At 42.6% G+C, this 18,790-nt stretch overlaps 1 protein-coding gene across 1 annotated transcript in view; it reads right to left on the bottom strand.

Moving 5' to 3' along the window:
• Window positions 1-13,554: 13,554 nt before the first annotated feature.
• The window catches only part of LOC120986972 (platelet-derived growth factor receptor-like protein), a 44,424-nt gene continuing 39,188 nt past the window's right edge, over window positions 13,555-18,790 (bottom strand). The window contains exon 6 of the mRNA XM_040415654.1: window positions 13,555-13,887. Within this exon, the coding sequence (XP_040271588.1) occupies window positions 13,666-13,887 (222 nt within the window). The 3' untranslated portion in view covers window positions 13,555-13,665. The remainder of the gene's footprint in view (window positions 13,888-18,790) is intronic.

The raw sequence follows: 18,790 nt of genomic DNA, 5'->3' as shown, positions 1-18,790 counted from the left end.
AATGCTGTAACTGATGTGTGTCTTTATTCCACACAAAAAGGACGTTATCAATGTAGCGACGCCAGAGGACCAGGTCCGTCCCCAGCCTGGGACTGATGTTGTCATGTTCCCATTGCGCCAAAAATAAGTTAGCGTAGCTGGGGGCGAACCTGGTCCCCATAGCTGTCCCACAGAGTTGCAAAAAGTAGTTGCCCTCAAAAAAGAAATAATTTTGGTGGAGTATGAACTTTATCCCATCTATCAGAAAGTCTATCTGCTTGGTGCACATAGTGCTATTTATCTCAAGCTGGGATTTTACGGCTGAGATTCCCAGGTCATGTCTGATACTGGTATAGAGGGACTGGACGTCCAACGTCCCCATGATCCAATTGGGTTGGACGTCCAGGCCCTCCAATGTACCAATGATCTCCGTAGTGTCTTTGATATATGACCCGGTTCTCCTCACCACAGGCTGTAATAGGGCATCAATATACTGGGAGAGATTCGATGTAAGTGACCCTATTCCAGATATTATCGGACGACCTGGAGGATTTTCAAGGCATTTGTGTATCTTGGGCAGACAGTAGAAGATGGGTAGTCTTCCCTGTGTGCCCAAGATAAAATTCCGCTCTTGTTCCGATAAAATGTTGTCTTTTAAGCCAACATCACAATAGTTGGTAAGGATTTTATTAAATTCCTGTTCTGGATTTCCTTTTAATTTCTGGTAGGTGGTAGTGATGGACACTACCACCTACCAGAAATTAAAAGGAAATCCTCCACAACAATTGATACTGCTTATTCCCTTCTGTAAGTAACCTACAATGGGTTTAAAAACATCACTATAATAGTGACACTGTCTCACACAAAGAGGGAAGGAGTTTTCAAACACACATTAAAATGATAGAGAAATCACTTTTTCACCTTTCACCCCTTTTCACCTCTTAGTTATAAGGGTATCACAGATATAAATCGGATAAAATAGACTAATTCTACTCTTTTGAAAAGAATACTATATACAGAGCACTAACATGACCTTTTTGCACATATATTACAAAAAACGCAGTTACAATGAAAAAACGCATGAAAAACGCACCTAAATCTAAACCATAAGATATTAGAAGAATTGCACACCTCTTGAAAGATCTCCTCTGGAAACACACAAGGGGACCAAATACTCACATGTTAAAACATAACAATAGAAGAACTACATGTCCATCTATACAGCTGTATAGTGCTGTTAGACTGTAAAGACATCAGTCCAAAAATAAGGGAAAGATAAAATCGAGAAGTGTGAATATAGTGCTGGTAGACTGCAGAAATATCAGCCCAGAAATAAGGGAAAGATAAAATCGAGAAGTGTGAACAACGCGATAATAACGCACTGTTATCCAACTGTCTGACTATGAAACTGTATAGTATATCCATTATCCATTGGAAACATACACATTTTTGGTATTTAATGTTATGTGTCATATACCCTTCTCTCTGTATGAGATATGTTTTGCATAATACTGGAAACTATGAAGAATAAAAAAATCGGATACTCCGCAAATCCCCTATTACCGAATATAATCACCAACACATGTTAAACCCGATGTGAACAATTAAGTACGAATGAAGAGAGCATAAAAGTTGAGACGTTTGAGACCACAGGTGACCCACTGAGGAGGAGATAAGTTATCTCGAAACGCGTCTGGACAGAATACCTGTGCGTTAATTAACTACATAATATACATGGCCATGTACTAAACTTCACCGTCAAGAAATACAATATCGCTTTACCTACGAAGCTTACAGACGGACCAAGTCTCACGAGAATTGGGACGAGATCCCGAAAGACGCTGCAAATCGAAACCAACACTGTTGGAGCGTGGTGGAGCTGTGGGACGCCACTGAAAGAACCTCTACACGCAAAAAGTTTTTTTGATCAGCGCAACGTATCGTGAGTACCAAATGTGTACATTACATTTTCTATAAACGGGTGAACCCTATTGACTCTAAAGGTTTGGAACTACGTAGGAATTGTGTCCCTTTATACAAAGATCAGAAGCCCTATATATATAGACTGATTATATGGCACCTGCCATCGGGATTTCTGCCTATGCAAACATGTCTCTATACATATAGAGAATCAAAGTAGAATTCCATTTACAGTGAGATCAATTGATGAATTTGTGATTTGTATTTTTATTGAATAAAATTTATATTACCTAGGTATGTTGCGGTTTTACTATACAATAAATTTGTATGTTTCCACATATTCTCGAAATGTTTTGAGTGCCGGTTCAATTTCCTAACACTGACATTTGTCCTATGACTTAAAATCTAGGGACGTCTCATAAGTATTCCCTTCCTGAGATACAGCCAGTCTATTGAGCATTCTGACCCATGACACATACTATTCGCCCTCCAGTATCTGGACATAGGACAAATTTTAAGAACGACATGGGATGCTGGTCTTTCTTATGTCAACAAACATGGTATGGATCATGGGATAAGGTGTATATGTAGAGCCAACACTTATTTCCTTTAAACTTATTATATTAGCGATCCAGTATCACCATTAGCGTAACCAATCATAGATACATAGATCAGATTGAATAACAAATCACAACTCCATCACAGTTACTTTTAAATAATCATCAATTTTATTGGTACACAGAGTTATAACCATTGCTGGCCTCACAGACCTTAAGAACATTTAAAATTAACCATCAGACTTCGGGTGTATGGCAGTTATCATTCATATAAATAAAGTGCTAGTGCAAAAGTATACATGGAAAGGTATAATCAGTGCATATACAGAGTGTTGTCCTGTCCACAATATATGGTCACAGAGCCAGAAATGCCGACCCTGGATCCTACGGACACTATCAAAAAAACACTACTATGCTAAATTATCGTACAATCAGCAAAAAGCTATGCATACTGACCCAGGTATCTGTCACACCGTTAGACTGTGCCCCGAAGCGCGTTTCGCCATCAGCTTTTTCAAGGGGTAATAATATTAACTACATAGCCGGGGATGTAGTTAATATTATTACCCCTTGAAAAAGCTGACGGCGAAACGCGCGTCTGGGCACAGTCTAACGGTGTGACAGATACCTGGGTCAGTATGCATAGCTTTTTGCTGATTGTATGTTAACTTAGCAAAGTATTGTGTTTGATAGTGTCCGTAGGATCCAGGGTCGGTAATCTGGCTCTGTGATCATACTTTGTGGACAGGATAACACTTTGAATATGCACTGATTATACCTTTCTATGTATATGATTGCACTAGCACTTTATTTATATGAATGGTAACTGCCATACACCCGAAGTCTGATGGTTAATTTTAAATGTTCTTAATGTCTGTGAGGCCAGCAATGGTTATAACTCTGTGTACCAATAAAATTGATGATTATTTAAAAGTAACTGTGATGGAATTGTGATTTGTTATTCAATCTGATCTATGTATCTATATGTAGAGCCAGTGCTACGCATGGGCAACGGCCATGGGTCCCTTAAAGCAAATGTTTTTCGTGACGCCAGTTGCAGTGAAGCAACAAGGGCACAGGGCCCCTTTTAGTGATGTAGTACATGGTAGGATAGGAATGCCAGAGTGGTGTAGAGTGGCCTAAATGTCCCTTAATGTTGGTGCACGTGTCACGGTAAATGAGCATTAACAGTTACATAGGAATAGCAATGCACATTGTATAGGACCTGCAATAAATGCATAAGGCTACTTTCACACTAGCGTTCGGAGCGGATCCGTCTGATGTTTCATCAGACGGATCTGCTCCGATAATGCAGACGTTTGCATCCGTTCAGAACGGATCCGTCTGCATTATTACTTAGAAAATTTTCTAAGTCTGAAAGTAGCCTGAGCGGATCCGTTCAGACTTTACATTGAAAGTCAATGGGGAACGGATCCGCTTGAAGATTGAGCCATATAGTGTCATCTTCAAGCGGATCCGCCCCCATTGACTTACATTGTAAGTCTGGACGGATCCGCTCGCCTCTGCACGGCCAGGCGGACACCCGAACGCTGCAAGCAGCGTTCAGGTGTCCGCTCACTGAGCGGAGCGGAGGCTGAACGCTGGCAGGCGGATGCATTCTCAGTGGATCCGCCTCCACTGAGAATGCATTAGGGCCAGACGGATGCGTTCGGGGCCGCTCATGAGCCCCTTCAAACGGAGCGCACGAGCGGACACCCGAACGCTAGTGTGAAAGTAGCCTAAGATGTGTTAGCCCATAGGAGACAGTAGCGGGGTGCGGAGTGGTAATGACACTCTGGGTCATTACACCAGGGATGGGAGAGTAGAGGTCAGGAAAGCCTTTCCCAAAAGGTTTGATCTCGCAGGATGGATGCAGCTGTAAGGGTACAACCACACAGCACAATCGTGATCTGTTCAGCCACGGCCAGCTGTGGTCAAGAACCATGCGGCCAATTAGGCCTCAGCTGCCAGATATTTCACTAATGAGTACCGCACTGTATAGGCGGTATGAATGCTTAATCGCTGCGCAGTATTGAAGGTGCCATGTGGCCATTAAGGATTCAGACCATTTATACAGTGCAATCCTCATTAGTTAAATCTCAGACAGCTGCGGCCTGATGAGTCACAAGGTTTTTGGTCGCTCCCCAGACGGATTACGACTGTGCCGTCTGTTCGTACTGTGCTGTCCCAGCATTTATTTCTTCCATTTAAGATTAATGGCTGTATTTGTGTTATCACATCATTACCATGGTATGTAAGGCTGCCACCCTGTGGTCATTCTTGTTATAGGTTTCTGAATGTATTATGTAAATACCAATGCCTTTGCTCTCTGTCTACTCCTCCTTTTCGGTGACATCATATCCTGTTGTGCTCTTCCTGTGTCTTTCTTTCTGCAGCAGACTCCTCTATATGTCTTTGCTCAAGGTAAACTCAATAAATTACCAAAGCATCTCCATTGTATCCGCCTCACTGGATCTTCAAATACAACTGGTACCACGACCTAGGGATATTAGTGAGTTCAGCTATCTACCATTGTTTGTACAGAGATTACCACTCACAACCAGAGACTTCTCTAACGCACATCTGTGGCAGAATAGTCAAAACGAAGTCTAAATCTACAGTCTTTGTATGTCTACACGCAGTCTGCAAGCAAGTTTAGAGCTGTCCGCCATCTTACATGCACGTGGCTTCATAAGCACAGTGAGTAACCTGAAATCTTTTCTTAAAGAGACAGTACCACTTAAATAGGAATAACATGTCCACAAGAGGCTCTGTGGATTTCTCGGTCACTGAACATACGGAAACTCATCCTGCTCCCAAAAACTCAGATATACAGGAAGCAGAGTCCATGTTCACTGAAAAACAAGCTGTACGATCTAAATGTGATATCAAACCAACACAAAAGATTAGAGAACTTTGAGGCAACCAAAGAAGAGTTCAGTGACAATTTAAATGATTTACGGCAAAGAACTGAACACTATATAGCAGCTCTTTCACGCTATAACAATGATGCACTAAAGTTAACCACAGCGTTGAATCATTTAACTAACGCCTATGTCCGCTATCACCGACTGTCTGCAAAGTACATCACTTTCCTGAGCGACTCCGATTTTTATGATGCTTCAGAAGAGTTGAGAGAGAGAAAAAATCTCCTACAAGAGAAGGATGCCTTAGTACAAGACACTAAGAGTAAGGCAGAACTCCCCATCGCACACTTGCAGGAGGTGAGATCCCATCGATCAACTTCAACCAAATATACGCTTTTATCTTCCAAAACCTCATGTTCCGGAAGGTTGACATTACATTAAAAGATTATAGAGATCCGGGCAGAATCAGAGGAAGCTAGTGTTAGAAGTTCCTTTGCTAAAAAAGAGGCTGAAATCACAAAGAAGAGAGCAGAAAAGGAGGCTGAGATCGCAAAGAAAGGAGCAGAAATGGAGGCTGAGATCGCAAAGAAGAGAGCAGAAATGGAGGCTGAGAACGCAAAGAAGGAGGCAGAAATGGCAAAGAAGAAAGCAGAAATGGCCCAGATGGAGGCAGAAGCCCAACAAAAAATTCTCCAAACAGAAAGGGAAAAAGCAGCTACCTTAGCTACACTGAAGGTCTTAGAGCAAGCATTAGGCCAAGGTACCGACCTGGACTGTTTCTTAAGTAAAAAGGGAGAGTGAGCACTCACAACGTCTGTATCATATGGAATTAGTTTTACTAAGACCTGGTTGGTCAAATAAGGTTGAACACTAGTACATTAAACACTGATGCATTCACATTAAAATACAATTGACTTAAAATATATAAAATTGTTGTAATATGGTACCAAATATAATTTCCACTATTTGTGGTCGGGGTAGAAAGTTCGTGGCCGCACTCCGTAATACTTGTAGCAAAAAATGTCAGTAACTGTGAATAGAGTGGGTAGAAGCGTCCTAAAAGTTCCTCATATAGTACACTTCTAAGCGGACTCCTTGTGTAATAATTCCTTTAGGAGAGTTCACTCCTATTAAGACAGTGAAGGCAATGTTCCAGACTTGTAATCACCAGTTCCTACCTGGTTCCTTGATGGTATGTCCCACTGCTCTCCTCGAGGCGAGCGGTGCCGGCCGTCCGAGTATCTTCCGCCGCAAGTATCAGGCGGGTGACGTCACAGTATCGCGGGATCCTGGTCAGCGGTCTACGCTGAAGGCTGTGTCTGTATTAGCTTTGCCAGGAATTCATTCATGCATGGCCATGCAATCCATAGGGGGGTCCGGTATATTCGGTGGGCGCTTTTTCTCCTCTGCTTACCAGACGCGTTTCGGGGCGTCTACACCCCTTCCTCAGTGGACTGTTTCATCCCAGGAGAAGTGGAAGACTCAGTTGACCGCACTGCCAGATATGTGCTAAGGCAATCATCGCCTGCTCCTCCTGCTAAATTGCATGTACCAACGCCACTTCGAAATCACCAACAGGGTGAACCCACAGAGCACCAGATATCTTCACCCGATAACAAGGTAATTTATAGCGAAGAGCCAGCTGATCCTCCAGAGACTAAACCACAGCTTAATACTTATGCCACATCATTTTGTCCTGATCAATCTCAGCCTTATGTGCCAGAGCCCCTACATGCCCCAGAGACACCACAATGCAATCCAGCAACAAGGAATGGGAGATCAGACATGTCGGACTTTGCCAGATACATGATGCTCAGGGAGCTGATTAACATTAGTCTCTCAAAGTATGATGACCGTGCTGAAAACTACAGAGCCTGGAAATCGACCTTTGAAGCTGTAATCAGTGATCTTAACCTCACTGCCAAGGAAGAACTTGACTTGCTTGTCAACTGGTTAGGCCCAGAATCTGCAGAATGCGTAAAGACATTAAGAGCAGTTCATGCAGGCCACTCAGAGGAAGATCTCGCTACAGTATGGGAGAGACTTGAACAGACCTATGGCAGTTCTGAAGCTATAGAAAGGGCCTTATTCAAGAGACTTCAACCTTCCCAAAGATAACTAGCAAGGACAATCGCAAGTTCCAGGATCTGAGCGACCTACTAAAGGAATTAGAATTGGCTAAAATGGACCCACATCTGCCAGGACTGAGTTACCTTGATACTGCCCATGGTGTCAATCCAATTGTGCTGAAACTACCACACGGCATGCAAGAAAAATGGTCTGACCAGGGCTCCTGATACAAGAGAGAACACAATGTGTCTTTTCCCTCTTTCACTTATTTTTCCAGATTCATCAGTGACCAAGCTTGAAAGAAGAATGTTCTCAGCTTTGAATTCACAGAATCCACCCTCATCCACTCTCAAGCATCCTCATACTCAAGGTATGACAACACAACAAGTATACGTAGAGACTTAAGAGGAACAGTATCAGTTAGGAAAACAAATGTCTCACTTATTGCAACCTCCACTACTAGGAAGGACACCCCTGTCCTTAAAGAAAAGGACCCTAATCGCATGTGTCCTATCCACAAAAGACCTCATCCTTTAAAAGAATGTCGTGGGCTCAAGGCAAAGACTTTGCAAGAACACGGAGAGACACTCAAAGAGCTTGGAGGGTGTTAAAAGTATTGTGCTTCGTCAAATCATATGGCAAAAGACTGTAAAGCTATCATCAGGTGTGCAGAATGCAGCAGTGACAGGCATGTTACATCAATGCATCCTATTTTGCCTCCAGACAACGCAGTATCTCAAGCCGCAACCAACGCCGTCGCACTTCATGGCGGGGAGCTAGCTACAAAGACTGTCTCCTCTTCCTGTATGGAAATATGTGTCAAGGAGACTGGTTCAAAGTGCTGTGCAAAAGTGTGTTTGGTAAACGTCTACCCAGAAGGGCAATCTGAAAAGGCCACCAAAATGTACACCATTATAGATGAACAAAGCAATAGGTCTCTGGCAAAACCTAAATTCTTTGAGATCTTTGGCATAACGGGAGAAGCAACACCATAAATCCTAAACACTTGTTCTGGTCGTGTAGAGACTTATGGCAGAAGAGCAACTGGATACCTTATCTCTTCCATTAAAGGGAACGTTCATATACCCTTGCCAACGTTAATTTAATGTGAGCAGATACCTGAGGAAGGAGATAAAATTCCTACTCCAGAAGCTGCATACCATCATTTCCACTTGAAACATCTAGCTAGTGAGATTCCTCTTATGGACATGAATGCTGACGTCCTACTCTTGCTCGGGAGAGATATTCTGAGAGTCCACAAGGTGCGGCAACAATGTAACAGTCCTGCCGACGCCCCCTATGCACAGAGACTCTACTTAGGCTGGGTTATTGTGGGCGATGTATGTATAAGAGCCACAAACCATCTCATGTGAACTCCTTCAAAACTTTTGTGCTCAAAAATGGTCGCACAACTCACATTGAGCCATGTGTTCATCATTACGAGGTAAAGGAAAAGCTTTCTAACCTCCTTAAGGCACCAGACATCATTCCTACCATTTGAAAGATCAGTGTTTTGTACAACACCAGAGGACAACAGATTAGCCTTGTCCATAGATGACAAAGAGTTTATTAAAATAATGGACAATGGATTCTTAAAAGATGCATCTAACAACTGGGTTGCACCTTTACCTTTCCGTGCTGTAAGAGCCAGACTTCCTGACAACCGGGAACAGGCACTATACAAATTCATCTCCTTGCAACGTACGTTAAAAACAAGCCTGAAATGAAAAATCATTTTGTGGTCTTCATGGAAAAGATATTTCACAATGACCATGCAGAGTCGGCTCCACCTTTGCAAGAGCATGAAGAATGCTGGTACTTTCCTTCCTTTGGAGTATAATCACCTACGTAAACCAAACCAGATAAGAGTGGTATACAACTCAAGTGCCAAACATAATGGCGTATCTCCGAACGACGTCCTTCTTACCGGTCCAAACCTGACAAATAATCTGGTAGGAGTACTTATGAGATTCAGAAAGGAGCCAGTTGCCATTACTGCAAACATTGAACAAATGTTCCATTGCTTTTTTCGTATGGCAAGACCACAGAAATTACCTCAGATTTATTTGGCACAGAGACAATGACACCAGCAAGGAAATGTTTGAATACCGCATGAAGGTGAACGTGTTCGATAACAGTCCTTCACCGGCTGTGGCTACATATGGCCTACGTAGGGCTGCCTCTGATAGTGAGTCAGAGTTTGGGAAAGATGCCCGAAACTTCATTGAAAGAGACTTCTACGTGGACGATGCACTCAAATCCTTGCCCACAGCGGAGGAAGCCATAGATCTGCTCAAAAGGACACAAGGTCCGGAGTTTTTGCTGAACCAGAGTAAAAAAAACTCCTACTCAAGACGTCTTCAGTCTCCAAGACCCTCATGAAGATCCAGAGATTCACTTTGAAGTTAGTACCCTTGCCACCAAGTCTGAAAAGAGGGCTGGCATGGGCTGTCATCGCTTTGAATGCGTCTCCAGATGGTCAAGGCTCGTTCACACCATTGCAAGGTTAGTCCACATTGTACAGTGCTTTCGCGCTGAGAAACATAACGCTGAATGTTGCAGTTGGCACGTTTGCCATAAACCTCTCTCTGCAGAAGATATTGCCCTAGGTGAGTTGCTTGTGATACAGCAGAGTGCCTTTCACATGGAACTGAAATGTATACATGACATGCCAAAAAGCAGCCCCATTGTCAACTTGAAACCAGTAATTGACGATCACGGCATGCTGAGGGTTGGTGGTCGCCTAAACAAGGCTAAGTTAGAGATTTCAGAAAATAATCCCCTCATTATTCCTGCCAATCACCATTTTACTACACTGCTGATACGGCATTATCATGAAAGAAAAAGACACAAATGCAATGGCACTCTGCAACCAGCATTCTGCCCTGCCTCTATGCTGGATGAGGCATTGGTGTACATTTTGGCCAAAGCGTAATAAGCCACTCACCACGTCAAGGTCGCCTCTATGGAGTGGTCCCTAACACTAGTTCCTACCTGTTTGTGGGCCATGACAGCCACACAAAGTCCAGGGAATGCAGGTGCAGCATGCACGCCAAGCACACTCTGCTTTTAACCCCGTCCGGTGCCATTACAGCTTTCATCGGATCCAGGGATGCAAGTACCAACATGCATGCTGAGCCCACTATATACTTCTCCTGGAGCCAAATGGCTACTGGTTGGTGCTATATATGCAGACTCAGTTTTATACCGACTTTAAAACCAGCCTCCAGGACAGATTGACTGGTCAGGTGTGCATGACTGCATGGAGATCGCCACGCCTCCAATATATACTACAAAGAAAAAATGTGGGGGATTCAATCAGCACAACACTATATGCAGGTGCACATCGCTATGGCGAAATACATATACAAAGAAAAAGACACAAATGCAATGGCACTCTGCAACCAGCATTCTGCCCTGCCTCTATGCTGGATGAGGTATTGGTGTACATTTTGGCCAAAGCGTAATAAGCCACTCACCACGTCAAGGTCGCCTCTATGGAGTGGTCCCTAACACTAGTTCCTACCTGTTTGTGGGCCATGACAGCCACACAAAGTCCAGGGAATGCAGGTGCAGCATGCACGCCAAGCACACTCTGCTTTTAACCCCGTCCGGTGCCATTACAGTTTTCATCGGATCCAGGGATGCAAGTACCAACATGCATGCTGAGCCCACTATATACTTCTCCTGGAGCCAAATGGCTACTGGTAGGTGCAGACTCAGTTTTATACTGACTTTAAAACCAGCCTCTAGGACAGATTGACTGGTCCGGTGTGCATGACTGCATGGAGATCGCCACGCCTCCAATATATACTACAAAGAAAAAATGTGGGGGATTCGATGAAAGCTGTAATGGCACCGGACGGGGTTAAAAGCAGAGTGTGCTTGGCGTGCATGCTGCACCTGCATTCCCTGGACTTTGTGTGGCTGTCATGGCCCACAAACAGGTAGGAACTAGTGTTAGGGACCACTCCATAGAGGCGACCTTGACGTGGTGAGTGGCTTATTACGCTTTGGCCAAAATGTACACAATGCCTCATCCAGCATAGAGGCAGGGCAGAATGCTGTTTGCAGAGTGCCATTGCATTTGTGTCTTTTTCTTTTTATATGTATTTCGCCATAGCGATATGTACCTGCATATAGGGTTGTGCTGATTGAATCCCCCACATTATCATGAAAGAATCAAGCACCAAGGCAGACATTTCACTGAGGGTGCTTTAAGAGCCGCAGGTCTTTGGATAGTGGGAGCAAAAAGACAGGTTGCTCATTAAATTCACCATTGCATTAAATGTCGCAAGGCAAGGGGAAAAATGCAACTTTAACAAATGTCTGATTTGCCAATTGATAGGACAAGCACCGAACTACCGTTTACTTATGTTGATCTTGATGTCTTCGGGCCATGGACAGTCACTGCATGAAGGACCAGAGGTGGCCATGCAGACAGCAAACGATGGGCAGTGTTGTTTACATCCTTAAGTGTACGTCCTATACACATTGAAGTAATAGAATCCATGAACGCTTCTAGTTTCATAAATGCTTTAAGACGATTTCTCACCATCAGAGGACCAGTAAAGCAAATGAGATATTACTGTGGAACCATACTTCATAGGCGCATTTCGAGAATTGCTAATCGACTCTAAGACAGTTCAAGACTACTTGGCCAACAATGGTTGTACATGGATCTTTAACCCCCCTTATGCCTCTCATATGGGCGGTTTATGGGAAAGAATGATAGGCATCACCCGCAAAATATTAGACTGTATGCTAATGGACTCAAACTTCTCAAAGGCTCACTCATTAGACTTTGACTACCTTCCTAGCTAAAGTATCTGCTATCGTCAACGCAAGACCTCTTGTACCTGTATCTATGGATCCAGATTCCCCTGCCATTCTAACTCCAGCAACTCTTCTCACTCAGAAGTTTGGATCTATTCCTAATTCACCTGAAGAGTCTTCTTCTGGTAACCTATATCAGAAACAGTGGAAACACTTTCAACATCTGGCTAACTGTTTCTGGAGCAGGTGGAAAAAGGAGTACTTAACCCTTCTTCAAGGACATAGGAAGTGGCAGCAGGCCAAGCCAAGCTTACAAATAGGAGATCTTGTTCTCATGAAAGACCAGAAGGTGGAAAGAAATTCCTGGCCCATGGGTCTCATCTCAAAAATGTTTGCCAGTGAAGACGGTAAGGTGGGAGTGACCATCGCAAAACAAGGCGATCCCAAGTCCTTCATCAGGCCTGCATCTGAGATTGTTCTCCTCTTACCCGTTGAGAAATTATTTCTTCTACATTGAGGGACTTGTAAGAACTTTTCTTCCATTTAGTCGTCCATCTCCGGACTATTCCTAAAATTCCAGACATTGGACTGTTCCTCTCCACCCATTCTAGTTTATTATGTTTTCTTTATTGCCTTCTGTCTTTCATGTTCCAGTATTTTCATTGAACATCATATGGACATTCATGTTTTGCATATAGTGTGAAATCTTAGGATTTCAGACAGGGACTGTGCTGTCCCAGCATTTATTTCTTCAATTTAAGATTAATGGCTGTATTTGTGTTATCACATCATTACCATGTTATGTAATGCTGCCACCCTGTGGTCATTCTTGTTATAGGTTTCTGAATGTATTATGTAAATCTCATTTCATTTGCTCTCTGTCTACTCCTCCCTTTCGGTGACATCATATCCTGTTGTGCTCTTCCTGTGTCTTTCTTTCTGCAGCAGACTCAGAGCTGGTGAGAGCATTTTGTTTTTACCTCTGATATCCTCTATATGTTTTTGCTCAAGGTAAATTCAATAAATTACCAAAACATCTCGATTGTATCCTCCTCACTGGATCTTCACATACAACTGGTACCACGACCTAGGGATATTAGTGAGTTGCAGCTATCTACCATTGCTTGTACAAAGATTACCACTCACAACCAGTCAGAGACTTCTCTAACGTACATCTGATGCAGAATACGTACCCAAATACAACCATATGCACAGGACTTGCAAAAATCCCAAGCCACTAGACTGAGCTGGACTGGACACTTTAAAGGGTGATCTTTGTAAAGAGTTAAAAATTGAGAACCTGAATTTTGGCCTAAAGGAGCATTTTAATAGCAATAAGTACAATACAATTACATTTGGAATATGTAAATGATGAGGCTGTAGAACCAGCCTTTGAAAAAATATTTAAGACAAGTACAATTTAGTATTTTTCTTTAATGTGGTTTGGTGATATCATCATTTAAACATAAAACCCCATACACACAAAAATCTAGATGTCATCCCTGGTTTCTTACTCTGGTAGTGGACGTTGGTGGGAGGACGGTAACCCTTGTGGTTACAGATGAGCTGCCCTGTAAGTTTTGAGCTGTACAGGTATAAATACCATCATCCAAAGCACGAGCTTCATCGATATACAAAATACTTTGGGACTGCTGCATTAGCTGTCCTCCACGTCTTGTCTGTGAAACGTTCTCTCGGACATAAGGAGGTCTACCAATCTGTGGAAACACAAAACTGTAAGTCTATGGCTGTATATAAGTTATGTTTTTTTTTTTCTGGCTCTGGCTTACAAGATGCATTATCCTATGTAATCATGACCTCCCACTTGTGGCTCTCCAGCTGCTGTAACCCTACAACTCTCAGCATGCCTATTTCATGCTGGGAGTTGTGGTTCTGCTGGAGAGTCACAGGTTGGAGACCATAGGGCACATTTATAGGTGTAAAAATGCTGTTTTAGACTGTCTTATTTTTTAGTCACATTTACTACTGAAAATGTGCCTGTTTTGGAGGCATTTGCTCCTCGGTCACCTATTTTGATTCTTTAGACGTTTTTAAACTTTTGCTACTGTTTTCCGACCTATTTATGTTGGTGAACCTTTTTTGGAGCCTGTTTCAGTCTCAAAAACAGTCTAATTTCTAATTAATTTTCTTCAGTCCAGGGCTGGTGTCGTTTTCTTTTTTTGTTTTTAATGGTGAGTTGTACAAAATTCTGCCTAAAAAGTCGCACTTTCATGAAGATGTGAGCCTATTCTCCGCTCACTTGCACTATAATTTCATGTGCATACTAATTAGTCTTAGTGAATATGAACCTGTCATACTGATAAAGAACCACTAGAGGTCATACTAATAACAATATGCCTATTCTAATTCATGAAGTAATATAGTTTATAAGGCTAACATCTGTCCATCCAGTTCAGCCTGTTATCCTGCAAGTTGATCCAGAGAAAGGCAAAAAAACAAGCCCTGTGAGGTAGAAGCCAATTTGCAGCCTACAGGACCGCAGGGGAAAACACGTGAGGCTCACGGTGGGTTGATGGGTGAAATAGTTCATGTACTCACGGTTAGCAGATGCCTCCCTGGGTCGGCAGTGCAGTGGATGGGAGGACAGCACAAGATCTTCTGGGGCACTCTCTGTTGCAGGGAACACCAGCCAGATGTTGGTTGAGGTGCCCTTGATGGTGGTGATGTTTAGGGTGCTTGTGGCTGGGCCCCTGGTTCGTGACGCCAGCACCGTTAGGTGCAAATGTTGAGTAGTAGTTGTAAGAATGAGGAGTCAGTAATTGTAAACCAGTTGAACATTTACTGAAGATCAATAGTCTCTGGACAGTTGGTACAGTTCATCAATGGACAGCTTTTGTATGCATAAAAAGTTCAATGGTATTCTGTTATCTGGTAGTGGCAACTGTATTCAAGGAGTTGTCCTTTTGGGAGTAGACTCTTGGCAGGAAAGGATCCTGATAGAAATCCTATGTTTACTTCACAGCACACTGGCACTAAAGATGCTAATAATTGTTCATCTAGGAGTTTTCCTTCAAGGGCTTCCCCCTTACGGCATGCAAACACATTTGCTTAATTATTTGGCAGCAAACTCATCTAGAAAGGATTTTATGTTTTCTCACTACCACACGGAAGGTTAAAGAGGTTGGCCACCATAAGTATAAAAACAAATAAAGTGCCCCAGACAATACCTAAAGCCAAGAGGAATTTGTATCATGACAGATATACTGTATATACTGTATATCATTTTTCTACTGCATTTAACATAGCATGCTCCCATTAATGAGAGGCTGTGTGGGCGGAGCAGCTGCAAAGTGAAAGTAAAAATCCCAGCATGCATCACAGCAAGCATCTCCAGGGGAGCAGTCACATGACATCTCTGCCTACTTGTGATGCCATAGTGACAACAGCACATTAGGTGTCATTTCATCAGTGCTTTAGCATACCTCCCAACTTTAGAATAAAAGGAAGAGGGACACTACGTGCCCAAGGCTACTTTCACACCTGTGTTTTTTGCGGATCCGTCATGGATCTGCAAAAACGGTTCTGTTACCATAATATAACCGCATGCATCCGTCATAAACGGATCCATTTGTATTGAAAGTGAATGGGGGATGGATCTGTTTTCTATTGTGCCAGAGATAACGGATCCGTCCACATTCACTTAGATTGTGTGCCAGGACGGATCCGTTTGGCTCAGATTCAGGCAGCGTTTTGGTGTCCGCCTCCAAAGCGGAATGGAGGCGGAACGGAGCCAAACTGATGCATTCTGAGCAGATCCTTATCCATTCAGAATGCATTAAGGGCAAAATTGATCCGTTTTGGACCGATTGTGAGATCCCTGAACGGATCTCACAAACTGAAACCAAAACGCCAGTGTGAAAGTAGCCTTAGAGAAGTGCCTGTGGGGAAGAGCAGGTAAGGCAGCGTTTTGGTGTCCGCCTCCAAAGCAGAATGGAGACTGAACGGAGGCAAACTGATGCATTCTGAGCGGATCCTTTTCCATTCAGAATGCATTAGGGCAAAACTGATCAATTTTCGACATACCTCCCCTGTATGGCTTTAGGCCTCATGCACATGACCATAGCCTGCCTGTGCCTGTATTGTGGCCAGCGAACAGGGGGTCTGCAATATACAGGCACCAGCCGTGTGCGCACCGCACCGTATCAAGTGATGGGTCTGAAATCCGAAAGATACGGTGTGGTCTGGAATGGAAGCACAGATCGGAAACCTATGGAGTCCATCCATGGGTTTTCTGTCCATACCTCCGCACTGCGAAAAAGTGCTGTCGGATGCAGATTGCAGACCCCATTTAAATGACTGGGTTCATGTCTGCAGACAGTGGACACGCTGTCGGCGCCCATGCATTGCAATGTATACATACATACACACACACGTGTGTAAATATATGTATATAAATATGTATATATACACATGTGTATGCATATTCATATATATATGAATACACGTGTCTATATATATATATATATATATATACAGTACAGACCAAAAGTTTGGACACACCTTCTCATTCAAAGAGTTTTCTTTATTTTCATGACTATGAAGGCATCAAAACTATGAATTAACACATGTGGAATTATATACATAACAAACAAGTGTGAAACAACTGAAAATATGTCATATTCTAGGTTCTTCAAAGTAGCCACCTTTTCTTTGATTACTGCTTTGCACACTCTTGGCATTCTCTTGATGAGCTTCAAGAGGTAGTCCCCTGAAATGGTCTTCCAACAGTCTTGAAGAAGTTCTCAGAGATGCTTAGCACTTGTTGGCCCTTTTGCCTTCACTCTGCGGTCCAGCTCACCCCAAATCATCTCGATTGGGTTCAGGTCTGGTGACTGTGGAGGCCAGGTCATCTGGCGCAGCACCCCATCGCTCTCCTTCATGGTCAAATAGCCCTTACTTTCAAAGTTTTCCCAATTTTTTGGCTGACTGACTGACCTTCATTTCTTAAAGTAATGATGGCCACTCGTTTTTCTTTACTTAGCTGCTTTTTTCTTGCCATAAATCAAATTCTAACAGTCTATTCAGTAGGACTATCAGCTGTGTACCACCTGACTTCTCCTCAACGCAACTGATGGTCCCAACCCCATTTATAAGGCAAGAAATCCCACTTATTAAACCTGACAGGGCACACCTGTGAAGTGAAAACCATTTCAGGGGACTACCTCTTGAAGCCCGTGAAGAGAATGCCAAGAGTGTGCAAAGCAGTAATCAAAGCAAAAGGTGGCTACTTTGAAGAACCTAGAATATGACATATTTTCAGTTGTTTCACACTTGTTTGTTATGAATATAATTCCACATGTGTTAATTCATAGTTTTGATGCCTTCAGTGTGAATCTACAATTTTCATAGTCATGAAAATAAAGAAAACTCTTTGAATGAGAAGGTGTGTCCAAACTTTTGGTCTGTACTGTATATATATATATATATATATATATATATATAAAAAGCAAAACAACAGCACTCTCAATAGATGAAAATAGAAAAAAGATTATTCACCCATGTGGACGCGATGTTTGTATATATATATATATATATATATATATATATATATAATCCAAAAAGCAGGCAGCATTTCCAAGGTAAAGGTGTATGTATATATATATATATATATATATATATATACACTGCTCAAAAAAAGGGGACACAAAAATAACACATCCTAGATCTGAATTAATTAAATATTCTTCTGAAATACTTTGTTCTTTACATAGTTGAATGTGCTGTGGAAAAACACACTACAGGCTGATCCAACTTTGATGTAATGTCCTTAAAACAAGTCAAAATGAGGCTCAGTAGTTTGTGTGGCCTCCACGTGCCTGTATGACCTCCCTACAACGCCTGTGCATGCTCTGTGGCGGACGGTCTCCTGAGGCAGTGGCGTACACACAATTCATGGGGCCCCGGTGCGAAACTGATCCATGGGGCCCCCTCCCCGTCGACGCCCCTCCAACCCGCCGCCGCGCGCGCGTGTGTATGTGTGTGTGTATGTATATATATATATATATATATTATATTGTATATGACTATATACAAGAGGATGATATTCGGTATAACCCATGGTATTCCCACGTAAAACCAGCTCTGCTACATTATGTAGCAGTGCTGGTTTTGTCATGCATTTCTTTTGCCTTCATATAGTAAAATACATTGGCTTATCAATGGCTTTATAACTAACTCTGCTATATTTCTGTAGCCTACAACCTCTGACTGCCCAGTTGGGCTGAAACTACTACACCCAGCATGTTCTGGCAGTAATAGTAAATGGATATTGGTGCAATTCTGAGCTACTAGTCTATATAATACATATGTAGCCTACATATTGTATTATATAGACTAGTAGCTCAGAATTGCACCAATATCCATTTACTATTACTGCCAGAACATGCTGGGTGTAGTAGTTTCAGCCCAACTGGGCAGTCAGAGGTTGTAGGCTACAGAAATATAGCAGAGTTAGTTATAAAGCCATTGATAGGCCAATGAAGTATTTTACCATATGAAGGCAAAAGAAATGCATGACAAAACCAGCTCTGCTACATCCAAGCATATACTAGAAGCTCAATAGAAGTGCCTACACAAAAGAGCTGCACCCCAAGACAACAG

The sequence above is a fragment of the Bufo bufo genome, chromosome 1 (genome assembly GCF_905171765.1).
Source record: "Bufo bufo chromosome 1, aBufBuf1.1, whole genome shotgun sequence".
NCBI classification, from domain to species: Eukaryota; Metazoa; Chordata; class Amphibia; order Anura; family Bufonidae; genus Bufo; species Bufo bufo.
Note: the sequence above shows the minus strand (reverse complement) of the source record. Positions and strands in the feature narration are given on the sequence as shown.